Source organism: Dendrobates tinctorius, unplaced genomic scaffold (genome assembly GCF_039654945.1).
Source record: "Dendrobates tinctorius isolate UK_male_01 unplaced genomic scaffold, ASM3965494v1 ptg000224l, whole genome shotgun sequence".
Classification (NCBI taxonomy): Eukaryota; Metazoa; Chordata; class Amphibia; order Anura; family Dendrobatidae; genus Dendrobates; species Dendrobates tinctorius.
The window spans coordinates 239,703-266,784 of record NW_027361891.1 but is presented as its reverse complement, the minus strand read 5'-3'; the positions used below and the strand labels follow the sequence as shown (position 1 = coordinate 266,784).

The window sequence follows — 27,082 nt, the reverse complement described above, 5'->3', positions numbered from 1 at the left end:
GCGTACTGTAAAATCACAGCAGGAGCTGACAACATAGAAGAGATGGTAGATATACAGATGTCAGTGACAAATAGAATTAGTACAGCATGTGCAGCTTACTGTACATGTATTTAATTAAAAGATTATTTTTTCGGAAAAAAATGGCGTGGGTTTCCGCGCAATATTTGTAACCACCAGAAGGAAAGCCAACTGCTGGGGGAAGATGTTTTTAGCATAGGAAGGGAGTAATACCAATGGAGCTTCCCAGGCTATTAATATCAGCTGACAACTGTATACTTAGCCTTTATTGGCAATTAAAGTAGGGGACCCCCCAAAAAAAGACATATGGTCCCCCCATAATTGATAACCAGCAAAGGCTATGCAGACAGCTGCGGACTGATACTAATAGACTAGGAAGGGGCCATGGATACTCTCCTCCCAAGGCTAAAAACATCAGCTCTCAGCCACCCCAGAAAAGGTGCATGTCTAAGATGCGCCAATTCTGGCACTTGGCCTCGCTTTTCCCACTTGCCCTGTAGCAGTGGCAAGTGGAGTGATAGTTGGGGGGCTTGTTGTCACCTTTGTATTGTCAAGCCCCAAGGTTAGTAATGGAGAGGCGTGTGCTCAGTGTCTGCCTGTGAACTGCTATTCCCTGTTTGAGGGCACCGCGAGTGGGAGAACGTTCTCCTGCTCACGGTGCCGGCAGACACGTCCTGCGAGTTCACGGCCAATGAAATCACTTCACCTTTCCCATAACGCTCGCGCTGACGTCACATAGGTGAAATACATGTACAGTAAGCTGAACACACACTATACTCATTTTATTTGTCACTGACATCTGTATATCTACCTAGTCCACTTGTCTTTACAGTATGTAATCCATCTCTTCCATCCTGCTGTGATTTTACAGAACATGGTAGATGAATTACTGGCTTTTCTTGTATCTCTCTATGCAATATAAATACACATGTATGTGTGTGTCACTGAGATATATATATATATGTATTCTATGTGTATATGTCTAGCCTATCACTCTAATTTAACTGTACGCAGCAGATGAATTACCGGCTTTTATTCTTTCTAACATATATGTGTGTTTTGAAGAATATTTTGTTTGAAAACCATGTGTAAATGACATTGAACTGCTCATGTTAAAATCGCATTGCGTTTGGATGTAAATCGGATGCTAGGTAGGTGTGAAAATCGGATTGTACTCGCACGACACTTGTCCGTTTTTTCGGTCCTGATATGAGAATGTTTTGCTTCACACATATGGGTATGAGTCCTTAAGGGGCTGTCAGCACAGAATGACTGGTCAAACCAAGCACAGGTCCTGGGTGCTTCATGGGCAGAGACAGGAGGCCAAGTAGATGGGAAGGTGTATAAAGATGATTAGCACCGAGCGGCAGGGCTTAGTTTAGGCAGTCATCGGCTGTCCCTGTCCCCCTGGGGTCCCCAGCCAGGAGCAGAGAGGGTGAGCTGCCCAAAACTGGAAACTAACAAAAAGGGGCCGCGAACATGGTGTACTGTGGCGCTGCTACAACGGAACATGACAAACACGGAGGAGTCTCCGCAGGGAGAACTAACGTTCCTTGCACCAAGGATACCACATGTGATTGGTTGAATTGTGCACGGTCTGCACGTGGCCACCATGTCTGTTAGCAATAAAGTTTTTTCAGAACGACAAAGCGACGTCACTCTTCCGGCGCAGTCACGTGCGCCAGGTAAACAGTCCGGTGTCTGGAGTCTCCCGGCGCTGGCTCTTTCCGCGGGCTCGGGGCCGTGGTCCGCTCTTTCGCTGTATGGTGGTGCCCCAGCAGGCGGGTGATGCTCCTGCCGCCCCGGAGCAGGGGGACGAGGATGACGACGAGCTGCTGCTGCTGCTGATGACGACCTCGGTGATGATCCCGCAGAAGGCGCCGCCGGTCACCGCCGAGCAGAGTGTGCTGCAGACGTTCTTCTCCCATCTCGGCCACTTCTCCTATGACAAGGCCAAGGACAATGTGGAGCGCGAGAAGGAAGCCAACAAGACGGCGGGAGCGTCGTGGTCCAACACGCTGGCTGCCCTGGCTCACCTGGCGGCCGCGGAGAAGGCGTATCACAGCATGAGCTTCCTGGGCCAGAAGCCGGGTGAGAACTGGTGACCCCAGCCTGCCCAGCTGCAGCACTCCTGAGGGTGGTGGGCGATGGCTGATAGGTCATGGCATGTCACAGGGAGGGAGAGTGATGGCTACCCTCAGTAACTGATAGGATGTCACTGTTCCATGCCCTATGCCCAGAGGGTGGTGGGTGATAGCTACCCTCAGTAACTGATAGGATGTCACTGCGACATGCCCTATGCCCTGAGGGAGGTGGGTGATAGCTACCCTCAGTAACTGATAGGATGTCACTGTTCCATGCCCTGAGGGTGGTGGGTGATAGCTACCCTCAGTAACTGATAGGATGTCACTGTTCCATGCCCTGAGGGTGGTGGGTGATAGCTACCCTCAGTAACTGATAGGATGTCACTGTTCCATGCCCTGAGGGTGGTGGGTGATAGCTACCCTCAGTAACTGATAGGATGTCACTGTTCCATGCCCTGAGGGTGGTGGGTGATAGCTACCCTCAGTAACTAAGTGATAGGATGTCACTGTTCCATGCCCTATGCCCTGAGGGTGGTGGGTGATAGCTACCCTCAGTAACTAAGTGATAGGATGTCACTGTTCCATGCCCTATGCCCTGAGGGTGGTGGGTGATAGCTACCCTCAGTAACTAAGTGATAGGATGTCACTGTTCCATGCCCTATGCCCTGAGGGTGGTGGGTGATAGCTACCCTCAGTAACTGATAGGATGTCACTGCGACATGCCCTATGCCCTGAGGGAGGTGGGTGATAGCTACCCTCAGTAACTGATAGGATGTCACTGCGACATGCCCTATGCCCTGAGGGTGGTGGGTGATAGCTACCCTCAGTAACTGATAGGATGTCACTGCGACATGTCCTATGCCCTGAGGGTGGTGGGTGATAGCTACCCTCAGTAACTAAGTGATAGGATGTCACTGCGACATGTCCTATGCCCTGAGGGTGGTGGGTGATAGCTACCCTCAGTAACTAAGTGATAGGATGTCACTGCGACATGTCCTATGCCCTGAGGGTGGTGGGTGATAGCTACCCTCAGTAACTAAGTGATAGGATGTCACTGCGACATGTCCTATGCCCTGAGGGTGGTGGGTGATAGCTACCCTCAGTAACTAAGTGATAGGATGTCACTGCGACATGCCCTATGCCCAGAGGGTGGTGGGTGATAGCTACCCTCAGTAACTGATAGGATGTCACTGCGACATGCCCTATGCCCTGAGGGTGGTGGGTGATAGCTACCCTCAGTAACTAAGTGATAGGATGTCACTGCGACATGCCCTGAGGGTGGTGGGTGATAGCTACCCTCAGTAACTAAGTGATAGGATGTCACTGCGACATGTCCTATGCCCTGAGGGTGGTGGGTGATAGCTACCCTCAGTAACTAAGTGATAGGATGTCACTGTGACATGCCCTATGCCCTGAGGGTGGTGGGTGATAGCTACCCTCAGTAACTAAGTGATAGGATGTCACTGCGACATGCCCTATTCCCTGAGGGTGGTGGGTGATAGCTACCCTCAGTAACTAAGTGATAGGATGTCACTGCGACATGCCCTATGCCCTGAGGGTGGTGGGTGATAGCTACCCTCAGTAACTAAGTGATAGGATGTCACTGCGACATGCCCTATGCCCTGAGGGTGGTGGGTGATAGCTACCCTCAGTAACTAAGTGATAGGATGTCACTGCGACATGTCCTATGCCCTGAGGGTGGTGGGTGATAGCTACCCTCAGTAACTAAGTGATACGTCGCATTCATATCCTATCACTTAGCTACTTACGGTAGCCATCTCCCACCACCCTCAGGGCATAGGTCACGTCATGTCGCAGTGATATCCTATCACCTAGTTACTGAGGGTAGTCATCGTCCACATCCCTCAGGGCATAGGTCATGGCATGTCATAGTGATATCCTATGCCCTGAGGGAGGTGGACGATGGCTAACGTCAGTAACTGATAGGATGTCACTGCGACTTGCCATGACCTATGCCCTGAGGGTGGTGCGTGATGGCTACCCTCAGTAACTAGGTGACAAGGCCAGGACAATAAAAATAGACATAAAAGCTATTAGTTTCGAAAAAAAGCCCATACAACACTGTGTCCCTGTCAGTCCTTCCTCATTGTGGCTGTTTACGTAATAACATACACCGCTGCTGGGCTTTTGTAGTTTGCTCTTTGAGCCTGCTTTAGAATGGTGCAAGCAAACATGCCGCTGGTCTGGAGTGTAAATGTTCAGGAGCGCACTGCTCTCACAAAGCAGGAGCCGAAGGCTGATAGTAGTGCGATTTTACAAGTTAAGAAGTAGAGCTGACCGCTTTAATGGAGTTGTTTGCCACCCATAAAATAACACAACTAGAACATGACCGTTATACAAAATCCAAATGTATAGGTTGTTGATGAAGTCGCTCATAAATTTGCCTCCTTGTGCGTTAGAGTCAGATCTATAGTACGTGCTGGTTTTCTGAAATTGTCTGTTTTTACAGCTTTAAAATAGTTGTGAAAAAGTGGAGACAAATAAAAAATGTTGTTTATAAAAGGCCTAAGTGTGACACTTATGACATCTCTGCTGTACATGCCGAACATTTCTCATAGATGCCGTTTTAAAATTTGGGGCCATCATGTAGAGGTTCCGAGAAACTCGCTGGCATGTTTCCATAAGGCTATATTCACACATCCATGTGACAGGTTTGTGTGCTGTCCGACCCATTTGTTAATTCAAACATGCAAAAAAAAAACTCTGTGGGTGCATAAAATATATTGGATCCCATCTGGAAAATCTGTATGGTATTTGATTTTTGCTGATAAATTACGATCATTAACCTCAGAAACAGTTTTTGATCATTCACCTTTTAAAATGTTGATGTATAAAAACTGATGTCTCTCAGACGTAAAAAAAATAAATAACTGGAACGCGGATAACAACATAAATGAAAACTGCCAAGAGTTTCATCCGTTTCTAACTGGTATATTAACACTCTATGGATAAAAAAAGTCCATACAGTCTACCTGCCTAGTGCGGAAAAATACAGATGAGAAAAAACCCCAAGCAACTAGGGTGCCCCCTCAGACAAAAATTGGTCCGTTTCTCTTGGATAGCAACACAGATGTGAGAATGTAACCTAAGGCTGCATTCACATGTCCTTCTACTGCCTGGTTCTCAAAAATCTGCAGCACAACAACACTTCACACAGATGCATCAGTGCAGTTTCTCATAGAAGGGACCTGAGATGGCTACACAGTCTGCTCGTCCACCTCTTCATTCATTCTTTGGATGCAGCAACGGCATCCCGGTACAGTTAGATCCTGTGGATATGTCAAAGTTGGAAATTCCACTTTTAGGGCAACATATAGTACCTCTAGGTGTAGAGTTAAGGTGTTGTTGAAGCATGTTTCCTTCTTGATCAAGCATGGAGGGATCCAACCACAAAGTGGGTGGTACAGTTGAAGGGCAATCATCCAGTTCCCAGCAAGTATTGTGCACAGGTTCCCTTAATTAGACTTGGGGCTCATGCAGACATCTTGGGAAACTTTGGGTCTCCTGACCTGAGCTTGACAACCTCATAGGCATATATGACCCTGTCGAGTTCGGGTCGGGGGACCCATGGACAGTCATGTTTTTCAGGCCATGCTCGGACTCGTGGATGTCTGCATGTAAATGTGCAGTACTCGTACAATGTTGCTTGGACAAGCCATTTAACGGTGCAAAAATACAGAGAACGTCTTGGATGCATTCAATGCCCTATTCACATTTGAATGATGGCAGCTGCTATGTACCTATCTGCTAGATAAACACGTCAACCTCTTGAGCCTTGAGTCCTCTTGAGTCCAGTATTTTCTGTGTACTATGCATGCAAGTCATGAGTTTTTCTCTTGATCATGGGGATGGATACTGTTTGGTAGACAAGATCTTCAGATCTGCCTCCTGCCAGTGTAAGGGCCCTGTCACACATAGCGACTCACCAGCGATCCCGACAACGATATCAACGTGTCAGGATCGCTGGTGAGTCGCTACATGATCGCTGGTGAGCTGTCAAACAGACAGCTGCACCAGCGACGCCGAGCGCGCGGCGTAGCTGTGTACTTTAGTTGCCAGCGCGCTGATGCAGGGAGCTGGTAACGAAGGTAAACATCGGGTTTCTAAGGGACGTTCGTCACTTAGAAACCCGATGTGTACCTTGGTTACCAGCTCCCTGCATCAGCGCACTGGTAACTAAGGTACACATCGGGTTTCTAAGCACCGCCCGGTGCTTAGAAACCCTGTGTTTACCTTAGTTACCAGCTGATTGCTGGTCTCCCGCCTGTCACACGCAGCGATGCGTGCTGGCCAGCGGGAGACCAGCGATCAAAGAAATGTCCAGGGCTTTCCAAGAGCGATCAGCGATACCAGCAGGGGGGCCGGTCGCTGATAGGTGTCACACACAACGATCTCGCTGGTGAGATTGCTGTTGCGTCACAAAACTTGTGACTCAGCAGCGATCTCGCTAGCGAGATCGCTGTGTGTGACGGGGGCTTAACCCCTTGAGTGTAGATTGTTTGCATTGTACTGGTTACATTTCATTGTCCTTTCAGGGTCAGTTTGCTCACACCAGTGTCTGATCTTGTCTTACAGGTGGTCAGTCATTCTTCAGCAGGAAGGATTCTATCAGAACGAATTACACCTCATTGTGCAATGAACTGAAGAAAGTAGTCACAATTGGTAGAAATGCCACTGGTGGGACAGCTCCTCACTTGGAAGAACTGCTTTCGCATCTATCAGAACAACTCTGCTTTTTTGTTCAGGCTCGAATGGAAATTGCAGATTTCTATGAGAAAATGTACACTCTAAGCAGTCAAAAGTTTGTGAACACAGAGGAACTTGTGAACATCTTGGACACCATCCTAAAGAAGTACAACTCCAGGTGGGAACGGTTTTCTTATTCCAGATTCTTTGTTCTATAACCACTAAACTGGTTAGGTTACAGCGGTGTTTCCCAAACTCCAGTCCTCACGACCGCCAACTGACCATGTTTTCAGGATCTCCTTAGTATTTAGGTGATGGCATTTTTATTAAGGCATCAGAAACTGCCACAGGTTCCCTCATCTGTGCAGTACTAAGGGAATCCTGAAAACATGATCTGTTGGTGGCTGTGAGGACTGGAGTTTGCCAAACACTGGGTTCAACCATGTCATTATCAGCATGTTTATGTGTAAAGGATCTTTTCACCCAGAATCTGACAGTAACCTACCAAAGCATTTGTCTCATTTATTCACTCCTCTAATCTGTAAGACAGAAGTTTCCTTTAATATGTGATAAAAGGTGCTTTCCCTTTTTACAAAAGTGAACCCCAAACAATTCCAGTATTGTAAAATAACAGAGCCAGATTCCCTTCCACTGCCATCTCACTGCTGCTGCTCCAGTCTCATACTTTTAGCTTCAATGGTGATGTCACGTCGTCAACAGCTCACATCACCGCTGCAGTCAGTGACTGAGCTCAGTGGCTTGTGCTGTCTGCGGTGAGCTCGCTGATTGGCTGCAACAGTGATGTGACTTGACGACGTGGCGTCATCACTGTATCAAATACAGTGGTCGGAGCAGCAGCATGGGAAGAGGAGTACTATCTGGCATTATTTTCCATTACAGAAGTAGTCCAAAAGTGAAAACCCCTTTTAACTCTCTGTATGCTACCTACTTCATGAAGTAATCCATTCATTTTCTATTCTTCTGGTTTTGTAGGTTTCACCATCCTATATTGTCACCTCTGGAAAATGGTTTCCAGCTCGAAGTTGATGTTCTTGTGCATCTTTTGAAGGCCCAGAGCCTAATATTTGAGTGGAAATTCCTCCTGTCCCTTGTTAATTTGCACAATGCGCATACTAAGCTACAAAGTTGGGGTCAGATATTTGAGAAACAGAAGGAGACCAAAAAACATCTTTTTGGAGGACAGTCTCAGAAGGCTGTGCAGCCACCTCATCTTTTCTCGTGGCTCATGAAATTTAAAAACATCCTGCTTGCCAAGTTCAGCTTTTACTTCCATGAAGCACTAAGTAGACAGACCTCCGAGATGAAGACCCTCACAGCTAAAACAAATCCAGATTACTTTGGAAAAATATCCAGCTTTATCAGAAAATACGATGCAGTCAACGTGTCCTTAATTTTTGATAACAGAGGATCCGAGAGCTTTCAGGGTCATGGGTATCATCATCCGGATTCTTACCGAGAAGCCCCAAAAGGGGTTGACCAATATCCTGCAGTGGTGTCTCTTCCAATGGAGAGACCCGCAGTTCATTGGCCAAATGTTATTATGATAATGACTGAAAAGAGTGCTGATCTAAACTCTTATGAAAAAGTTGTCCACTTCTATGATGATAAAGTGCAAAGCACGTATTTTCTGACCCGACCTGAACCTCACTTTACCATTGTGGTCATTTTTGATTCAAAGAAATCTGAGAAAGACTCTCACTTCATATCTTTTCTAAATGAGCTGTCTCAATCTCTGAAAACCTCCAGAGTATATGCAAGCTTAAAGCCGGGCTCAAAAAATTGATCCGGTGTGCAACCTAGTATTGTTAAAAGGTAAATTCAGACCCATAGTTGTATCCCTTCTATTGAGTTGGGATTTCGTATGCTTCCCCAGTTATCTGATTCCTCCTACACCTTACTAAAGCTGGCCATACACATCAGATGAGCTTGAGAAGAACTGGCTTCTCATCTAATGTGTAATCAGTTGCATATCCTATTAGAAAGAAGAATCCGGCATGCTGACTTTTAACATACCTGATCCTTTGCGATAGGTGTCTGGCAGCAGCTGTTTCCTAATAAGTGTACATACACATAGAACAAGCATTTGGCCAACTGCTTTTTAAGGGTTTGTGCACACAACATCTTTTTCAGGCGGGTAACCCAACTGGAAAAAGCGCTCAATAAATGTATAAAAAGAATATGCAATGTCAAAACAACTTGCTGTTTTTATGTTTAGTCTTTTTGCGCTTCTTTTATCTGCTTCAGGCTACTAAAGCTTCAAAGTGGTAAAATTGCGACTACCAAATTTTTTTTTTTTTTTTTTTTTTTTTATATTTCTGTAAAAGTGGGGCTAGTAATCTAATTTCCATGAGCCTATTTTTATGCTTGCCATGTTCAGCTTTTCTCAGCGCTGCTCCAGTATGGAGCCTCCATCTTGCAACTGCAACGTCTGCCTGACCGGAAGTTAGCGTCAACATTCCCAACATCTCAATGTCAGTATATGAGGACCTCCTTCGGCTATCATAGGCTTTCATTGAGTTCTGACTTTCCTGATCGCCAAGCAAACATGGGAGCAGTCTGGCAGGTCACAAACTTCGGGAGACCGTCTGCAGCGGTGACAGGAACAGCTGAAGATGTATATGAATAAGGACAGGGGTTTTAAATTAGTAGCACAACTTCTTTGCTGTAATAAAAAACACAGGAGCGGTTCTTTAAAAGAAGTAAGGCTAGGTTCACATTTGCGGTTGTGTCCGCAGCGTTTCATCTGCTACCGCAAACGCATGCAAAAACGCATGCATGCGGTTGTGGACGATTTGCAAGTGCTATTTTCCCGGCGAATTTTTGAATGTACACAAGCCATGCCCAATGGGCGTGTCTATGTAAATTCTTGCTTATGCAAACGCAAAACGTACGCATGTGCTTGCGTATGCCTGCGTTCCCATAGACTGTAATGCGTTGTTTTGACGCATTCTGTCCGCATGCGTATGGCCGCGGATATTTGACGCCCCCAAAATTGCAACATGTTGCGTTTTCCACGCCACGCCGCACCCCTGGAAACTACGCATGTGTACGCATCCGCAGACGAACGCATGGAAACGCATGTCCATGCGTACACCATGTCAAAGATAGGTACGCATGCGGATGGATGCGGACGAAACGCTGCGGACACAACCGCAAATGTGAAACTGGCCTTACCTGAACATTCTTCAGGCCTCTTCTGCTTGAAAGCCACTCAATGATATAGAAGTTTTAAAAAACAAAACCAAAGAGACGCTTCAGGAAAAATACCACTGGGAGCGTTTTTGTTTTTTCAAGCATAGTGTGCTTGAAAAGCTTAACAGGTATGCCGATGTCTAAAAGGCGTTGTGTGCACATACCCCAAGGTGATCGCTAGCTTTTTACAATAACCTGCACACTCGTCCAATCAGACTAGGTGTGTGTGGTAGAGCCGGTTGTGCTATCCACTCTCATCGTATAAGCTGTTAGTCGTCTGTTGCCAGGAGCCAATTTTATGCAGCGCAATTAGGAAAATCTTATCTCTTAAGGGCACATTTAAAAAAAGAAAAAAAATTGATATAGTAAAGAATTAGTGCCTTTCCATATTTTGTAGGTTGGTCACTGGCCTTGTTTTTCAGTTTGCAGAGGGGTTTGCCTTTTTCCTTCTCAACGCTTCCTTTAGCAGGGAGTGAGCCGTAGATCATGTGCTACTCTCTATAGGTGGATCCCCGAAGCTCCGCAGAGCTGCCAAATGCAATACATCATCCAAAGAGCCGTGTACATTCATACTAGTCAGTTATGTGCTACTTGGCTGTTTTTTGGTTCGTTGTGTCGTCTTTTTATACACTGTATGATCCTACCAGGATGGAGGCAAAAAATGTAATAAACTGTCTACTATTGTGACATGCTGGCAGTGATGGAGGCCAATTGTTGTATACGTTATACACCTTTCCGTTTTGATTTATATGTTTGAGTCTTGTGTTCTATTGAGTCGGCAGTGGCCTCTATGGGGCATTTCAGCTTTCTATTACTTGCTGAATTCATGTTCTAGGGGTAGGTGGTAGTCTCATCCCTGTTCACCACATATGTCTAAAGCTCAACAGACTGGATGACCAGGGATTTGTCCTTTCCGGGTAAATCCATGAGTGCATTGCAGAATATAGTGAGGCAGATTGTGTTACGGCTACATTGTAATGAGGAGGATCTGCCTATATGGCTCATGCCCAAAGGTAAACTGGCTAGATGTCCCGGTATGTGAGAGCAGAAAGGCTGATGTTACCCTATCCCTTTTAATGTCCTACAAGTCAGCAGAGCGTTTTAGTGTGAAAAAACAAAGCACAATGTGAGTATTGATTACCTGAGCAGCAGAAAACTGTGCAATGCTATAAAAATAAATGACTGTACTCAACCAGTATTGTGGAACATTTGTTTTTAAAGTTTCTCTACCTTTCTACTGATAACTACTACTGGTAGCTGCTATCTCGGTGCAGGAAACTCAGCCTCTTAATTTATATATTTATGTTTTTTGTGACTGGAACGACTCTGTGAAAACTGGGTTGTGGCCTTAGTTGAGCGTCCACATAAAATAGGTCTATCCAACAAATATTGTATATTTTTACGTGATGCTTTTAAAAGCAATTATATCGGTTCGAAATCCAGGACTATAACAAAAACATCTTTTTCCAGATCTGTTGCTTTTTACATTTTGATACCGCTCGTGTGAAATATACATTGTTGCAAAAGTTAAAAATTGAACGGGTATAAACATCTGCACTAATGGAGAGGTGTAAGAGAGTATGCTGCTGAATAAAAATCAATTTGCAAATTCGTACTGTTAGATCCTTTATTTTATGGACACTGCTCTTTGTTTGTTTTTCCTTTGACGTACATTTTTACTATGGTGTTTGTGCTCAATTTACAGGAATCTTTAAGGTAAAATAAAAAAGACCAATTTGGCTGTGCATAACCTTTATTTGACTTTTTTTTTTAACTATTTCTTTGGTATTTGCCACTGACACTTCAGGTTATTTTCAGTGGGCATTAGTGATGAGCGAGTATACTCGTTACTTGAGATTTCCCGAGCATGCTCTGGTGGTCTCCGAGTATTTTGTGCTCGGAGATTTAGTTTCTGTCACCGTAGCTGCATGATTCGTGGCTGCTAGGCAGCCTGAATACATGTGGGAATCCCTGACAAACAGGCAACCCCCACGTGTATTCAGCCTGTCCAGCAGCTGCAAATTATGCAGCTACAGCAACAGAAATACTCGGAGATCACCCGAGCACGCTCTGGAAATCTCAAGTGACGAGTATACTCGCGCATCACTAGTGGGCATGAGATTACTATAAATCCTATTGACGTTCTTGGAGCTGTAAGATTCTGCGTTTTTTAACGCAGCGAAAATACATAGCATCAAAAAGTCATCGTGGGCACACAGCCTAAGACCACGGGAATCATCATGGATATTTCTCATACAATTCTTCTCTAAATGGTCACGTACGACCGCTTGTTTCACAAGCACAATATGTTTTAGATTTGTTCTGCAAAAAAAAATCTTTGCTTCATGAACAGGATCTCTTCACTTACAGATTGTCAGCTTCTGATTTGATAAATGACAAAGAGAAAACTTGGTTCTAGGCTTCTAAGTTGAACCAAACATGAAATTGACTTGGACCAGCTTCTCCCATCACTTTTTTTTTTTTTTTTTTTTTTTGTACGTATTGTATTTTTCAACATACAATTGGGAAAAACTGTTCCAGTGAGCGAGGACTGATGCATTGTATAGTTCTATGATCAAGGATGCAATGTCATAATTACTAGATGGAAAATTTGATTGGGAGTCTGTTGCTTCAGGAGACAGTCGGTAATTTACGTTGTCTAATACAATCTTGTGTCAGCTTTTTCCTCTATTAAAAGGTTATTAATCAGAGGGTTATGTAGGGCATAAAACTTTAGATGACTATGGAAAATATTAGCAATATTGGTGGGGTCATATCGGGTTGTCTCCAAGAAATTTTGTCGCCCTCAACTCCCCCTCTCTTAGTTGCCTTTGTTCTTCATATTTGTGTCTAAGGTATAATAAGAATTTTTTTCTGTCTTTTGAGCAACTATGTAGCAACAATGGATGACATCTCATCTGTGATTCTCCCCCCTCAGCTGAAATCGGACTGAGAAAAGAATCGCAGGATGCTGCGTATTGCTGCATATCTCGGACGAGACTCGTCAATGGGTGCAAGAAAAAAAATCACAGCACTTGCACCATGCGAGGGGGAGGGGAATAACTCTGGTCCCTTCCTTGGCTATGAATATCAACCCCCAGTCGCTGACTTTCCCTCTCTGACGCAGAAAATTGCGCGGGAGCCCACGCCATTTCCCCCCCCCCCTCCCAAAACAAATAATTTTATTAGTTACATACTGTCACACCGCTCTCACCTGGGAGCGGCGCCTCGGGTCACCCCTTCCAGGGTCGTGCCCACTCTGGGGGTCTCGTCGGGTGCACACGCGCACCTCTCGCATCTAGTCCCATGGTTGCGCTGCTCTCCTGTGCGCTTGCGTGCTCTTCTCAGCTCTGCCACTGGTCTCATCCTCTCTATGTCCTGGAGGACCTGACCCAGAAGTCCAAGTAATCATGTGCTACAGTTGTGGCCAAAACTATTGACACCCCTGCAATTCTGTCAGATAATACTCAGTTTCTTCCTGAAAATGATTGCAAACACAAATTCTTTGGTATAATTATCTTCATTTAATTTGTCTTAAATGAAAAAACACAAGAGAGAATGAAGCAAAAAGCAAAACATTGATCATTTCACACAAAACTGGGCCAGACAAAAGTATTGGCACCCTCATCCTAATACTTGGTTGCACAACCTTTAGCCAAAATAACTGCGACCAACTGCTTCCGGTAACAATCAATGAGTTTCTTACAATGCTCTGCTGGAATTTTAGACCATTCTTCTTTGGCAAACTGCTCCAGGTCCCTGATATTTGAAGGGTGCCTTCTCCAAACTGCCATTTTTAGATCTCTCCACAGGTGTTCTATGGGATTCAGGTCTGGATTCATTGCTGGGCACCTTAGAAGTCTCCAGTGCTTTCTCTCAAACCATTTTCTAGTGCTTTTTGAAGTGTGTTTTGGGTCATTGTCCTGCTGGAAGACCCATGACCTCTGAGGGAGACCTAGCTTTCTCACACTGGGCCCTACATTATGCTTCAAAATTTGTTGGTAGTCTTCAGACTTCATAATGCCATACACACGGTCAAGCAGTCCTGTGCCAGAGGCAGCAAAGCAACCCCAAAACATCAGGGAACCTCCGCCATGTTTGACTGTAGGGACCATGTTCTTTTCTTTGAATGCCTCTTTTTTTTCTCCTGTAAACTCTATGTTGATGCCTTTGCCCAAAAAGCTCTACTTTTGTCTCATCTGACCAGAGAACATTCTTCCAAAACGTTGTAGGCTTTTTCAGGTAAGTTTTGGCAAACTCCAGCCTGGCTTTTTTATGTCTCGGGGTAAGAAGTGGGGTCTTCCTGGGTCTCCTACCATACAGTCCCTTTTCATTCAGATGCCGACGGATAGTACGGGTTGACACTGTTGTACCCTCGGACTGCAGGGCTGCTTGAACTTGTTTGGATGTTAGTCGAGGTTCTTTATCCAACATCCGCATAATCTTGCGTTGAAATCTCTTGTCAATTTTTCTTTTCCGTCCACATCTAGGGAGGTTAGCCACAGTGCCATGGGCTTTAAACTTCTTGATGACACTGCGCACGGTAGACACAGGAACATTCAGGTCTTTGGAGATGGACTTGTAGCTTTGAGATTGCTCATGCTTTCTCACAATTTGGTTTCTTAAGTCCTCAGACAGTTCTTTTGTCTTCTTTCTTTTCTCCATGCTCAATGTGGTACACACAAGGACACAGGACAGAGGTTGAGTCAACTTTAATCCATGTCAACTGGCTGCTAGTGTGATTTAGTTATTGCCAGCACCTGTTAGGTGCCACAGGTAAGTTACAGGTGCTGTTAATTACACAAATTAGAGAAGCATCGCATGATTTTTCGAACAGTGCCAATACTTTTGTCCACCCTCTTTTTTATGTTTGGTGTGGAATTATATCCAATTTGGCTTTAGGACAATTCTTTTTGTGTTTTTTCATTTAAGACAAATTAAATGAAGATAATAATAACAAAGAATTTGTGTTTGCAATCATTTTCAGGAAGAAACAGTATTATCTCACAGAATTGCAGGGGTGTCAATACTTTTGGACACAACTGTATATCAGGCTACCTCCTCCTGTGGGAGGTGCCTGATTATTTTGTGCATCCTGGCTTGGTCTGTTCGGTTCTTGCTTTGCTGCGTGCTATACTCGGGTCCTCTGCCTTGTGCCCTGTCTCTGTGCTTTGCCCTGTCGTGCCCTTCGGCACATGCTCCATACCTACTCTCTGTTCCTTACTTTGCTGTGCTTCCTTGCACGCATCCTGCTTTGCCCGCTCCTGGGAATGCTCGCCTGTATGCGCCACACGTGCTCTCGTACACCCGCCTTGCATGGTTCAGTATCTAGCGCACTCCCGTGTACTCGCTCTGTACGGTTCCATACCCTGCGTACTCCTGAGGCCACGCTTTGCACTCTCCTGGCTCCAGATCACTCTCCTTTGCATCATACAAACACTCATTCCTGTCTCCTGTGAGCCGGCCACCTGGTTCCAGCAGTCGTGGTATCTTAACCCCTTGGGCTTGCCCCTGACACTTCCTGTATAGGGGGTGGTCCTCACTAGGCCAGCTTGCCCAGGGAAGGTGGGTACCACGACACAGAGGGTCCACTCCGGAGTCATCACGGTATAACACATACATGTCCCAGAATTTGCACACACGCTATACTAATTGGTTTGGTCACTGACATATACATATCTAACTATTCTGCATGTATTTACTGTATGTAACCCATGTCGCCTATCCTGTCGGCTCCTGCAACGATTTTACAGAAGCCGACAAATGAATTACCGGCTATTCTTCTATGTATCTCTGTATGACATATATACCATATTTTTCGGATTATAAGACGCACTTTTGTTCCCCTAAATTTTTGGGGAAAGTGGGAGGTGCGTCTTATAATCTGAATCTGTGTGCTGCTGTGCTATAGAGTAGGGGGGTGGGGTGGTGAGGGGGTCACCAGGACATGGCTTATCAGGATGTATAGATTCACCTTCCAGAGATGTTATGGAAATATAAGCACACGCACGTTTTATATATATATGTAGAAATAGGCAAACATTCTACAGGATAAAATAAAAAATAATTGAGGCAGGACTCCAGCATGAGAGAAGATCTGCAAGGAGGAATACAGGCTCTTATGGCTCATTCCCACCGGCGGATAACACGGCTGAGGGCTTTCTTATGTTTTATTGGATAGCACTTGACCAATGTTATATACTATGGGGCAGAGCAGATCAGCAATTTTTTCTACAGCCCGTCTGTGTAAAAAATTGCAGCAAGCTGTAAGTGGCTCTGGAATTCGGATCATGTGCACCAGGGGCCGACACAGACTGCAGAGGGCCCCTGTGAGAGAATTACGTATGGGCCCCCCTCCGTACCACAATGTGGTTATCGAAACATATACAAGGACAAATGTACGGTATAGAACACAAATATCAAACCTAAACAATAAAGTTCCATATTTGACAGAATATAAACACACACAACTCATGTAACCGGGATATAATATGGGCAGAGTTAGCCTATGTTCACACGTTGCATTTTCGCTGCTTTTTGATGCAAACTGTAAGCTGCCTTCTACAGTACCAGCAAAAGCTCTGAGGCTGAGTGCAGACGGAGTTTTGAGCCCTGCCGATTTTTCCGTGCAGAATGGAAGAAAACCGCAGGTCAAATGACCTGCATTTTTCCTGCGGATTTCTTCCATTTTTCATGCGGTTTTTGTGCGGTTTTCCATTGCAGTTTTCCCCCTGGGGATTTGGAGACAGGGGAGATAGAAAACCGCACAAAAGAAGCAACATGCTGCGGATTTTGTACCGCAGGAAAACCGCGCGGAAAAATCCGCAGCGTCTGCACAGCGTTTTTTTTTTTTTCATTCATTTTAAAGGTACTGTACATCACAATGCGGATATGCAACGTTTCTGCGCGGTAAAATCCGCTGCGGAAACGCTGCAAATCTGCATCGTGTGCACATGGCCTGAGAGTTCAGAAATCTCCTGCACACATATTGTTCTTTTTTCCTAACTGAATAAGAAAACTGCTGCATTTTTTAACACATCAGCATGTCACTTTCAGCATGTTTGCAGTGTTTTTTTTTTCATCCATAGAATGCAATGTGGCAACAATGCAGCAAAAAATGCAGTCATCAGGTTTTGCCAAGGAAGTTGCATCATGTTTTTTGAGGGGGAAATCAACTTTATCAGCATGCACAAGAAACAATAAAAGCACAGCAAAAATGCAGAAACACCACACCTGCCTTTTGTAAGCAGAGTCTTTACTACCAAGAAAGCAGGTTTTACCTGCACACAAAAAACGCAGCATGTGAACAGAGCCTTAGGTATAAAATGGAGCCTGGAGCCAAGGCAGTGGAAGTGCTGTATCCCACCCAGAGCACTTGCAAACTCATTTGCATACCACTTCTAAAGTGGATTCCTCTGCAGCAGATAAGCGTTTTGTTTAATACTGTTAAGGATTCAATTTGGCAAATGTCATCAGTTTGTCAGAGGAGGAAGAAATAGCTCAAAGATTCCCTTTAAAGGGCTTGTGCCTTTAAAAAATGATTGTATGATAAGGTTGCAGAGCTGCTAGGCCCCAAACTGCCATGAAAGCTACCAACAGTCTGCTGTCCTGTGTGACATAGGTGGCTCCCGTTCTCTTTCTAGCCACTTAGGTGCAGCAGCAACCGATACTATTACCTAAGTAGTGAAAAGGCTGAGAGCAGCATGTGGTAGCGGACCACACTGTTGGGGGCACAGGTTCAGATCCGCATCCTGCCCCATCATTGTACTGTGCATGTGCAGCATTCACACCTGTGACATTAGACTGGGGCTACACAGTGACTTTGGCTGAGACACACCACCAATGATTATTCTATGTCATTGCTACATTGCAACCCACAAGGTGTCGTGATTATGACAAGCATGATGCAAATAGAATCATTGGGATTTTTTGCATCTCGCTTGTGACCTCAATCCTGGGCTGCGACATAGCAGAGGCATACAGTGACGGTACAGCATTCACTGAAATGGCATGTGCACACATCTAGTTCCGGTGAATATGCTCCATAACCTGAAAAAGTGCTAAATAAATGCTAAAACGAATGAACATATGCGCTGCGATTTTAAACAACTTGCTGTGCACATCTTCAGCCTTTTCAGCTTCTTTTAGCTACGGGATTTCAAAGACGCCGAGCGGTTAAATGAAGTGACCCAACCATTCTTCAGGTGGATTCTGTTTGGACGCTACTACGCCAATACAATTTGATTAAAAAAAAAAAAACCCGCAGCAACAAACACATAAAAAAAATCTGCAATGACACTTCAGGAAAAAAAAAAAAAAACGCTGCTGACATTTCCTGAAGTGTATTCTGTTTGAAAAACTCATTGAGATCACACACTTGTAAGTCTAGGTTCACATTAGTGTTTGAGCCTGCAGCGTATCATCCGCATCTGCAAACGCATGCAGAACAAAAAGCTGCGTTTGCATGCCTTTTTGCATGCGTTTGCGTTGTTTATGCGCATGCGTTCGATATGACACCAGACAAAAATGGGCGTCTCATGGGATTTCTATTTATATTTTGAAGAACGCATGCATACGCATGTCCTTGTGTACCAATGCGTTCCCATAGACAGTAATGCGGTTTTTTTACGCACTCTTCTGCATGTGCATGCCTGCGCATATTTGATGGATTTTGACGCCTCAAAAAATGCAGCATGTTGCGTTTTCCGGACCCCGCCGCAGACCGCTAAACGACGCATGAGTACGCATCCGCAAGCAAACATCTAGTTCAGGCGAGGTCACCGCAGTTTATCGTCCCGGCTCACAGTGAACTGCCCCTGAGAGCGCAGCTACAGAGACTGGCGGTAACCTAACAGCAGCTCATTGTACCCTGGTTTTCAGGGTGAGTGGTCGCATCATGGCATCGCTCATTTTGAAAATCAGATGTGGCAGCAATGGATTATGGCTTGGCAGCATGGATTATCTTCACGTCCCACATATGAGGGATATGGTTATTTATTTTTGTTTTTCTACAAGGTACATGGACTTCAATAGATTAGGTGTACAGATGAGTATAACTTTGCTTTTTTATTTTTATTTCAAATAAAGGATTTTAATTTTGCTGGTTTTTTTTTCAAAAAACTTACTATGGGGATAGTAATTGGGTCTCTTATAGATGCCTCTCCATTACTAACCCCTGGCTTGATGTCAGCTGACAATATAAAGTTGACATCAACCCCACTAATATTATCCTACTTGACATTGCACCAGTGCAAGTGGGAAGAGCGAGGCTAAGTGCCAGTTTGAGTGCATCTAATGGATGTGCCATTTCTTGGGTGGCTTAGGGCTGATGTTTGTAGCCTGAGGTGGCCGCAGTTTGTCACTTCCCATACTATTAATGTCAACCCACAGCTGTCTGTTTAGACTTTGCTGGTTTGAATTAATAGGGGGTCACCATAAATTCATCTGTAAAGGCTAAGCCAAAAGCTGTGAGCTGATATTTATAGCCTGGGAACCTTTAGGGATATTGTCCCTTTTCCCAGATTAACATCAGCCCCCAGCTGTGGACTTTCCCTCTGCTGGTTATGAAATTGATGCAGGAGCCGACGCCATTTTTTACATTTAATTCTTAATTTTACACAGAATGTACATAGTGGGTGCTGAATACAACTCCCATCATTGTCGCCTGGTTGCACTGATCTCAGCGAGACCAAGCGATGATGATGAGAGCTGCCTTCAGCAGACGGCACCTGTGAATAGCACGAACTGTACCACTTCTTCCCCGGCGCCAGTACGTGTCACGCTGATGACACACGGGTGTCATCCCTGTGTAATCAAAGTGCATGTGTACGGCATGCATTTTTTCCATGTTGTTGATAAATCATCCATCGACTCGGTTTCCCCTGTCATGCATAGCAGAGTGTGACGAATCAATAGATAACCCTGGCAAAATAACACCACTAAAAAAGCTTCAGCAAGCATCCAGACTTGCTGAACGGCGCCGGAAGAAAACGCATTTGCAAGACGACTTCACTGCACTCAAACAAGCACTTACATTCAAATCAGCTCTCACCTCTGCTAAACAGGCCCACTTTACATCCCTTGTAACTTCCTTATTCCACAACCCCAAACAGTTGTTCAATACTTTTAACTCCCTCCTCTGCCCACCACTGCCCCCTCCATCTTCTCTTCCCTAGTCTCTGCCGGAGACTTTGCCACACACTTCAAAAACAAGATAGACCAAACACGGCAAGTATTTACTGTTCAACCACCACAACCCCTTTGTATACCAGACCAATGCCCAAACCCCATAACCTCCTTAGCCACCATCACTGAAGGGGAGCTTGCTCATCTTCTCTCCAAATCACATCTCAACACTTGTGCACTCGACCCCATCCCATCCCACCTCCTCCCCAACATCACTACCACTCTTAATCCATCTTTAAACCACCTCTTCAACCTATCACTAACTTCTGGTACCTTCCCTTCTGCTTTCAAACATGCAACAATCACGCCTATCCTTAAAAAGCCGACCCTCGACCCAACCACTATGTCCAGATATCACCCAATATCGCTGCTCCCATTCGCTCCCACACTCCTGGAACAGCACGTCCACGCTGAACTTTCCTCCCACTTTTCATCTAACTTGCTCTTTGACAATCTATAATCTGGTTTCTGCCCCCACCACTCCACTGAGACAGCTCTGACCAAAATTACTAATGACTACTTACAACCAAAGCTAACGGACAATACTCTATACTCCTCCTTCTAGACCTGTCCTCTGCTTTCGAAACAGTTGATCACTGCCTCCTACTACAGGTCCTCTCCTCCTTTTTACATCAAAGACCTCGCCCTATCCTGGATCTCCTCTTACCTTTCCAACCGTACATTCAGCATCTCCCACTCTACATCCTCATCCCACCCTCTCTCAGTTGGAGTCCCCCAAGGCTCTGTTCTAGGACCCCTATTCTCAATCTATTCACTTGGCCTGGGGCAACTCATAAAGTCCCACGGATTCCAGTACCACATTTATGCCGATGATACTCATATCTACCTCTCTGGCCCAGACGTCACCTCTCTGCTCTCCAGAATCCCGAAGTGTCTATCAGCCATATCCTCCTTCTCCTCCAGCTTCCTGAAACTGAATGTGGACAAATCTGAACTGATCATCCTTACCTGACCTTTGCTCAGAACAAGGGGGATGTGGAAACCACAAATTATGACCAAGGATCCATATAGAGTAAAATCCATATTTTATTAGGTACATTGGACAAAACAATGGGATTGGTGAACAACACGTGCAAAACATGCATAAAGTGCAACAGTGCAAAACAGAGGGATGCCTTGACCCAAAACCTGATATAATTATTTCTATAACTGAATCGATGAATTATTATGGATTTGTACTGAAAAAGGCCACCATAATGAAGTATAAATGCAAAATTTATTAATGGGGCTAATTGCCAATAGATTTATAATATGTTATAAATCTATGTCAAAGATGTCACATAGCGATACTGTTACTGACTTAAGGGGGAAAAGGACCAGTTGGATATGACCCCTACAATTAGGTCTCTCAGGGCTTGTAGTCCTGTCAGTGCCGCCCGGATTTGATAAGCAGGCTGTTGGCGCTCAATCTGTACCGACGCAGGATCTGTGCTCTTTGTTGTTTTCTAGTTTCTCTGGATATGGGGCCAGTTTGTACTCCCACTGTAGGTTCTGGCATATCGTCAGTTTCTGGGATTTGTTTATTTCGTTCCTCCAGATGCTGAGATATTCCTCTTTGACTTTGTGTACCATCATCCAGATTTCACCTTTTGTCAGGCCATGTAGGTTGGTGGCTTGGTCAGGCTGGCTTTGGTTATTTTGCGTTGGGAGGCTTCCTGAAGTTTTTACTCCTGGGGATTTGGGGATCCTCTGCGATTCTTCCTTACAGATCCTCTCCAGCTTTGTCAGGTTGGATGGTGAACGTTGGTGGACAGCCATATTCAGGTCTCTCCAGAGATGCTCAATTGGGTTTAGGTCAGGGCTCTGGCTGGGCCAGTCAAGAATGGTCACAGAGTTGTTCTGAAGCTACTCCTTTGTTATTTTAGCTGCATGCTTATGGTCATTGCCTTGTTGGAAGGTGAACCTTCGGCCAAGTCTGAGGTCCAGAGCACTCTGGAATAGGTTTTCATCCAGGATATCTCTGTATTTGGCCACATTGATGTTTCTTTCAATTACAACCAGTCATCCTGTCCCTGCAGCTGAAAAACACCTCCATAGCATGATGTTGCCACCACCATGTTTCACTGTTGGGATTGTATTGGGCAGGTGATGAGCAGTGACTGGTTTTCTCCACACATACCACTTAGAATTATCACCAAAAAGTTCTGTCTGTGTCTCATCAGATCATAGAATCTTATTTCTTATAGTCTGGCATTCCTTCATGCGTTTTTTTTAGCAAACTCGATGCAGGCTTTCATATGTCTGGCACTGATGAGAGGCTTCTGTCGGGCCACTCTGCCATAGAGGCCTGACTGGTGGACGGCTGCAGTGATAGTTGACTTTGTGGAACTTTCTCACATCTCCGTACTGCATCTGTGGAGGTCAGCCACAGTGATCTTGGGGTTCTTTTTTTTTACGTCTAGGAAGACTTCTGGTGGTCCCAAACTTCTTCCATTTAAGGATTATGGAGGCCACTGTGCTCTTAGGAACCTTGAGTACTGCAGAAATTCTTTTGTAACATTGGCCAGATCTGTACCTTGCCACAATTCTGTCTCTGAGCTCCTTGGCCAGTTCCTTTGACCTCATGATTCTCATTTGGTCTGACATGCACTGTGAGCTGTGAGGTCTTATATAGGTGTGTGCCTTTACAAATCAAGTCCTATCAGTTTAATTAAACACAGTTGGACTCCAATGAAGGAGTAGAACCATCTCAAGGAGAATCACAAGGAAATGGACAGCATGTTACTTAATATGAGAGTCTGAGCAAAGCGTCTGAATACTTATGACCATGTGATATTTCTGTTCTTCTTTTTTAATAAATTTGTAAAAAATTCTACATTTCTGTTTTTTTCCAGTCAAGATGGAGTGCAGAGTGTACATTAATGAGAAAAAAAATCAACTTTTTTGAATTTACCAATTGGCTGCAATGAAACAAAGAATGAAAAATGTAAAGGGGTCTGAATACTTTCCGTACCCACTGTATATATCCCTACAGAAAGTATACGTCCTTCTTTCTAATGAAGCCGTACTACAATAGTGGCTCCTGTGTTTTCTCCTGGTTCCCATTTAACAAGTTGCATAATTCCTGTACTGTCTGTAGCCCATAAAATCTACTATGGCATCTTTGTACTGTAAAGTCTGATACATGACGAGTACGCAATAAGTACGTGTGCAGACAGATATTTGTGTTCATGCAAAACACAAGCCGCGGAGATGCCATCACATGTTTCTCAACGCAAGCAATGACTAGCCAGGTCTTTCCCCGGGAAGGAACAACCACAGGAAGGGCAGTCTCCAGTGAAGGAAACCACCTATGCCAAAACATGGTATCCATCCACAGACAGCTGTTTCGGGGTATTGCCCCTCATCAGTGTTGAGTAGGGAACTGGCTAGTAGGAGCAATGCCTAGTAGAAGACTGTGAAAAATGAGGATGAATGAACTCATGGAGATCAACATCCAACACTGCGGAGACACCATCACATGTTTCTCAACGCAGTGATTCTAGAGCAATGCCCCCATCCCTTATGGATGGATACCATGTTTTGGCATAGGTGGTTTCCTTCATTGGAGACTGCCCTTCCCGTGGTTGTTTTTTACCACAAAGCGCTTTTTTCGCGGAAAAAAAACGCATCAATGTGCACAAAAAGTGTGGAATTCATTTAAAATGAATGGGATGCTTCTTTTATGCGTTTTTGAAGCATTTTGACTGGGACAAACGCTTCAAAAACGCGCAAAAAACGCTTACATGGGCACACAGCCTTACTAAAACTGATTTTAGCTGGATCGGCTTTTCATGGGGGCTCAAAGTGCTCACCACACATCTAGATAAGTTCCGTGGGGGGTCTAGTGTCCAAAATGTGGTCACTTTAGGGGAGTTTCAATAGTTTAGGTACATCAGGGGCTCTCCAAACGCACATGACACCCGCAGACCAATCCATCAAAGTGCATTCCAAAACGTCACTACTTCCCTTCCGAGCCCCGAAGTGTGCCCATACAATAGTTTTCTCCCACACATGGGGTATCAGTGTACTCAGGACAAATGGGACAACAACTTTTGGGGTCCAATTTCTCCTGTTACCCTTGGGAAAATAAAAAAATTGGGGACTAATTGATCATGTTTGTGGAAAAAATACGATTTTTTTATTTTTATGCCCAGGCATTATAAACTTCTGTGAAGCCCTTGGGGGTTCAAAGTGCTCACCACACATCTAGATAAGTTCCTTAGGGGGTCTAGTTTCCAAAATGGGGTCATTTGTGGGGGGTTTCTACTGTTTAGGTACATTAGGGGCTCTCCAAAGGCAACATGACACCCGCAGACCATTCCATCAATGTCTGCATTCCAAAACGTCACTACTTCCCTTCCGAGCCCCGACGTGTGCCCATACAGTAGTTTTATCCCACATATGGGGTGTCAGCGTACTCAGGACAAATTGGACAACAACTTTTGGGGTCCAATTTCTCCTGGTACCCTTGGGAAAATAAAAAAAATTGGTGACTAAAAGATCATGTTTGTGGAAAAAATAAGAATTTTTTATTTTCACGCCTGGGCGTTATAAACTTCTGTGAAGCACTGGAGGGGTCAAAGTGCTCACCACACATCTAGATAAGTTCCTTGGGGGGTCTAGTTTCCAAAATGGAGTCATTTGTAGGGGGTTTCCACTGTTTTGGTACATCAGGGGCTTTCCAAACGCGACATGGTGTCAGATCTCAATTCCAGCCAAAAACGTCAAATGGCGCTGCTTCCCTTCTGAGCTCTGCCATGCGCCCAAATAGTGGTTTACCCCCACATGTGGGGTATCAGCGTACTAAGGACAAATTGCACAATAACTTTTGCAGTCCAATTTCTACTGATACCCTTGGTAAAATAAAAAAATTGAACCTGAAGTATTTTTTTTGTGAAAAAAAGTTAGATGTTCATTTTTTTTTAAATATTCAAAAAATTCCTGTGATGCACCTAAAGGGTTAATAAACTTCTTGAATGTGGTTTTGAGCACCTTAAGGGGTGCAGTTTTTAGAATGGTGTCACTTTTGGGTATTTTCTATCATATAGACCCCTCAAAGTGGCTTCAAATGTGATGTGGTGCGTAAAAATAAAATGGTGTTGCAAAAATGAGAAATCGCTGGTCAATTTTTAACCCTTATAACTTCCTAACAAAAAAAAATTTTGGTTCCAAAATTGAGCTGATGTAAAGTAAACATGTGGGAAATGTTACTTATCAAGTTTTTTGTGTGGCGTATCTCTGTGATTTAAGGGCATAAAAATTCAAAGTTGGAAAATTGCGAAATTTTAAAATTTTTCGCCAAATTTCAAAGTTTTTTTCACAAATAAACACAAGTTATTTGAATGAAATTTTACCACTAACATGAAGTACAATATGTCACGAGAAAACAATGTCAGAATCACCGGGATCCATGGAAGCGTTTCAGAGTTATTACCTCACAAAGGGACAGTGGTCAGAATTGTAAAAATTGGCCCGGTCACGAATGTGCAAACCACCCTTGGAGGTGAAGGGGTTAATGACCCATCCATTATCTTCCACTTGAAACGGATCATTTAAGTAAAAAACGGATCCTTCACAACTGAAAGGAGAACAGACGGCTTATTAACGGGTCCATTGTCCATATACTTCAATATTAAAGAAACAGATCCAGCTGAAATTAATGTGGTGTCTGCATAACTTTTTTATCAACCGATTGCTGCTGGATCCGTTCTAATGGACGACTACTGGACATGTGAACACGGCCTATCATGTTGGGTTTTATTTGTGTTTTCCTTCAGAGTGGATGGTGCGATCAGGATGCAAGGGGAGTAGACGTGGCTCATAAGTGGAGAAAGAAGCAGATTTCTCTGATAGGATGATAAGATATATTACAATAATTCTTATATTTGCTCGTACTATTGAGTTTGTGGCCACTTTAATATAAGTTTATGTATCTTCCTCATACCGTAGTGAGAAAACGGATGTAGAGACCCAATCAGATGTGATAAAGTGCAGGATCGTGTCTACGTAAGTGCAGAGAATTACTGATCTATTATAAGAAAACCTTATAGATCCCATAATGATATCGATGTTTCCTGAGCTCCAATGTGTGTGGGATTCCCTGCATTCAGGTACAAATGATAGAAACCTGTCTGTATAGGATATCTATTCCCTACACAGGTAGTTGTCATTACGGGGGCCGCTCATGTGTCATATCTTATTTATATATAAAGATGGGTTACATCACAAACATTAGAGGAATTGGTTTTTGACTTGTTAAATATAAGTGAGCAGAAAATATAAATGAGCCAGTCTGGTGATCTGGTTCCGGCAGAAATCTGTCAGACATTGTATATTATACCCGTCATCTCCGCTGGTGCTGAGGACTCCTAGTCTGCACGGACGGCTGCCAGGGGCTGCAGACTTTCCAGACTGCAAAGATAATCCCATAAGACTTAATATTTATTCCATCATGGATAAAATATGGTATAAAAATACCGGAGATAATGGTTATTCCAGTAGAGAGGTGAAAATCCAATCTTACATGTTGGACTCATCATAATTACTGCACCATTTGGCTTTTCCAGGCTGTTTTCCTGCACATTCAACGTTGATGTGGTCTGTGGCCATAAATTGGCTGAGAGGAGCTAAAAAGGCAAATATAAAAGTCACAAACTCTCCCATTGGACCATTAGAACGAGTTGACTGACAGGTTTTCAGTTACCTCCTTATGCAGCCAGCAATAGATATTGTAACACAGAAGCTATAGAAAACAAACGGAGCAAACAGTTTAATGAAAACAAATAGAAAATACATTTTTAGCCAAAAATAGATGTAACAAAAAGAAATCCTTAGTGTGATGTAGAAGGAAAACGTGGCCAAGTATTTGGGAT

General features: G+C 44.3%; 1 protein-coding gene across 1 annotated transcript; it reads left to right on the top strand.

The window, feature by feature from the left end:
* The first annotated feature begins 1,667 nt into the window (after window positions 1-1,667).
* Window positions 1,668-11,633, top strand: KICS2 (KICSTOR subunit 2). Its single transcript, XM_073555435.1, has 3 exons — window positions 1,668-2,109; window positions 6,699-6,987; window positions 7,803-11,633. The coding sequence occupies exons 1-3, from the start codon at window positions 1,782-1,784 to the stop codon at window positions 8,611-8,613; spliced, it is 1,428 nt and encodes a 475-aa protein (XP_073411536.1). The 5' UTR covers window positions 1,668-1,781; the 3' UTR covers window positions 8,614-11,633.
* Window positions 11,634-27,082: the final 15,449 nt, after the last annotated feature.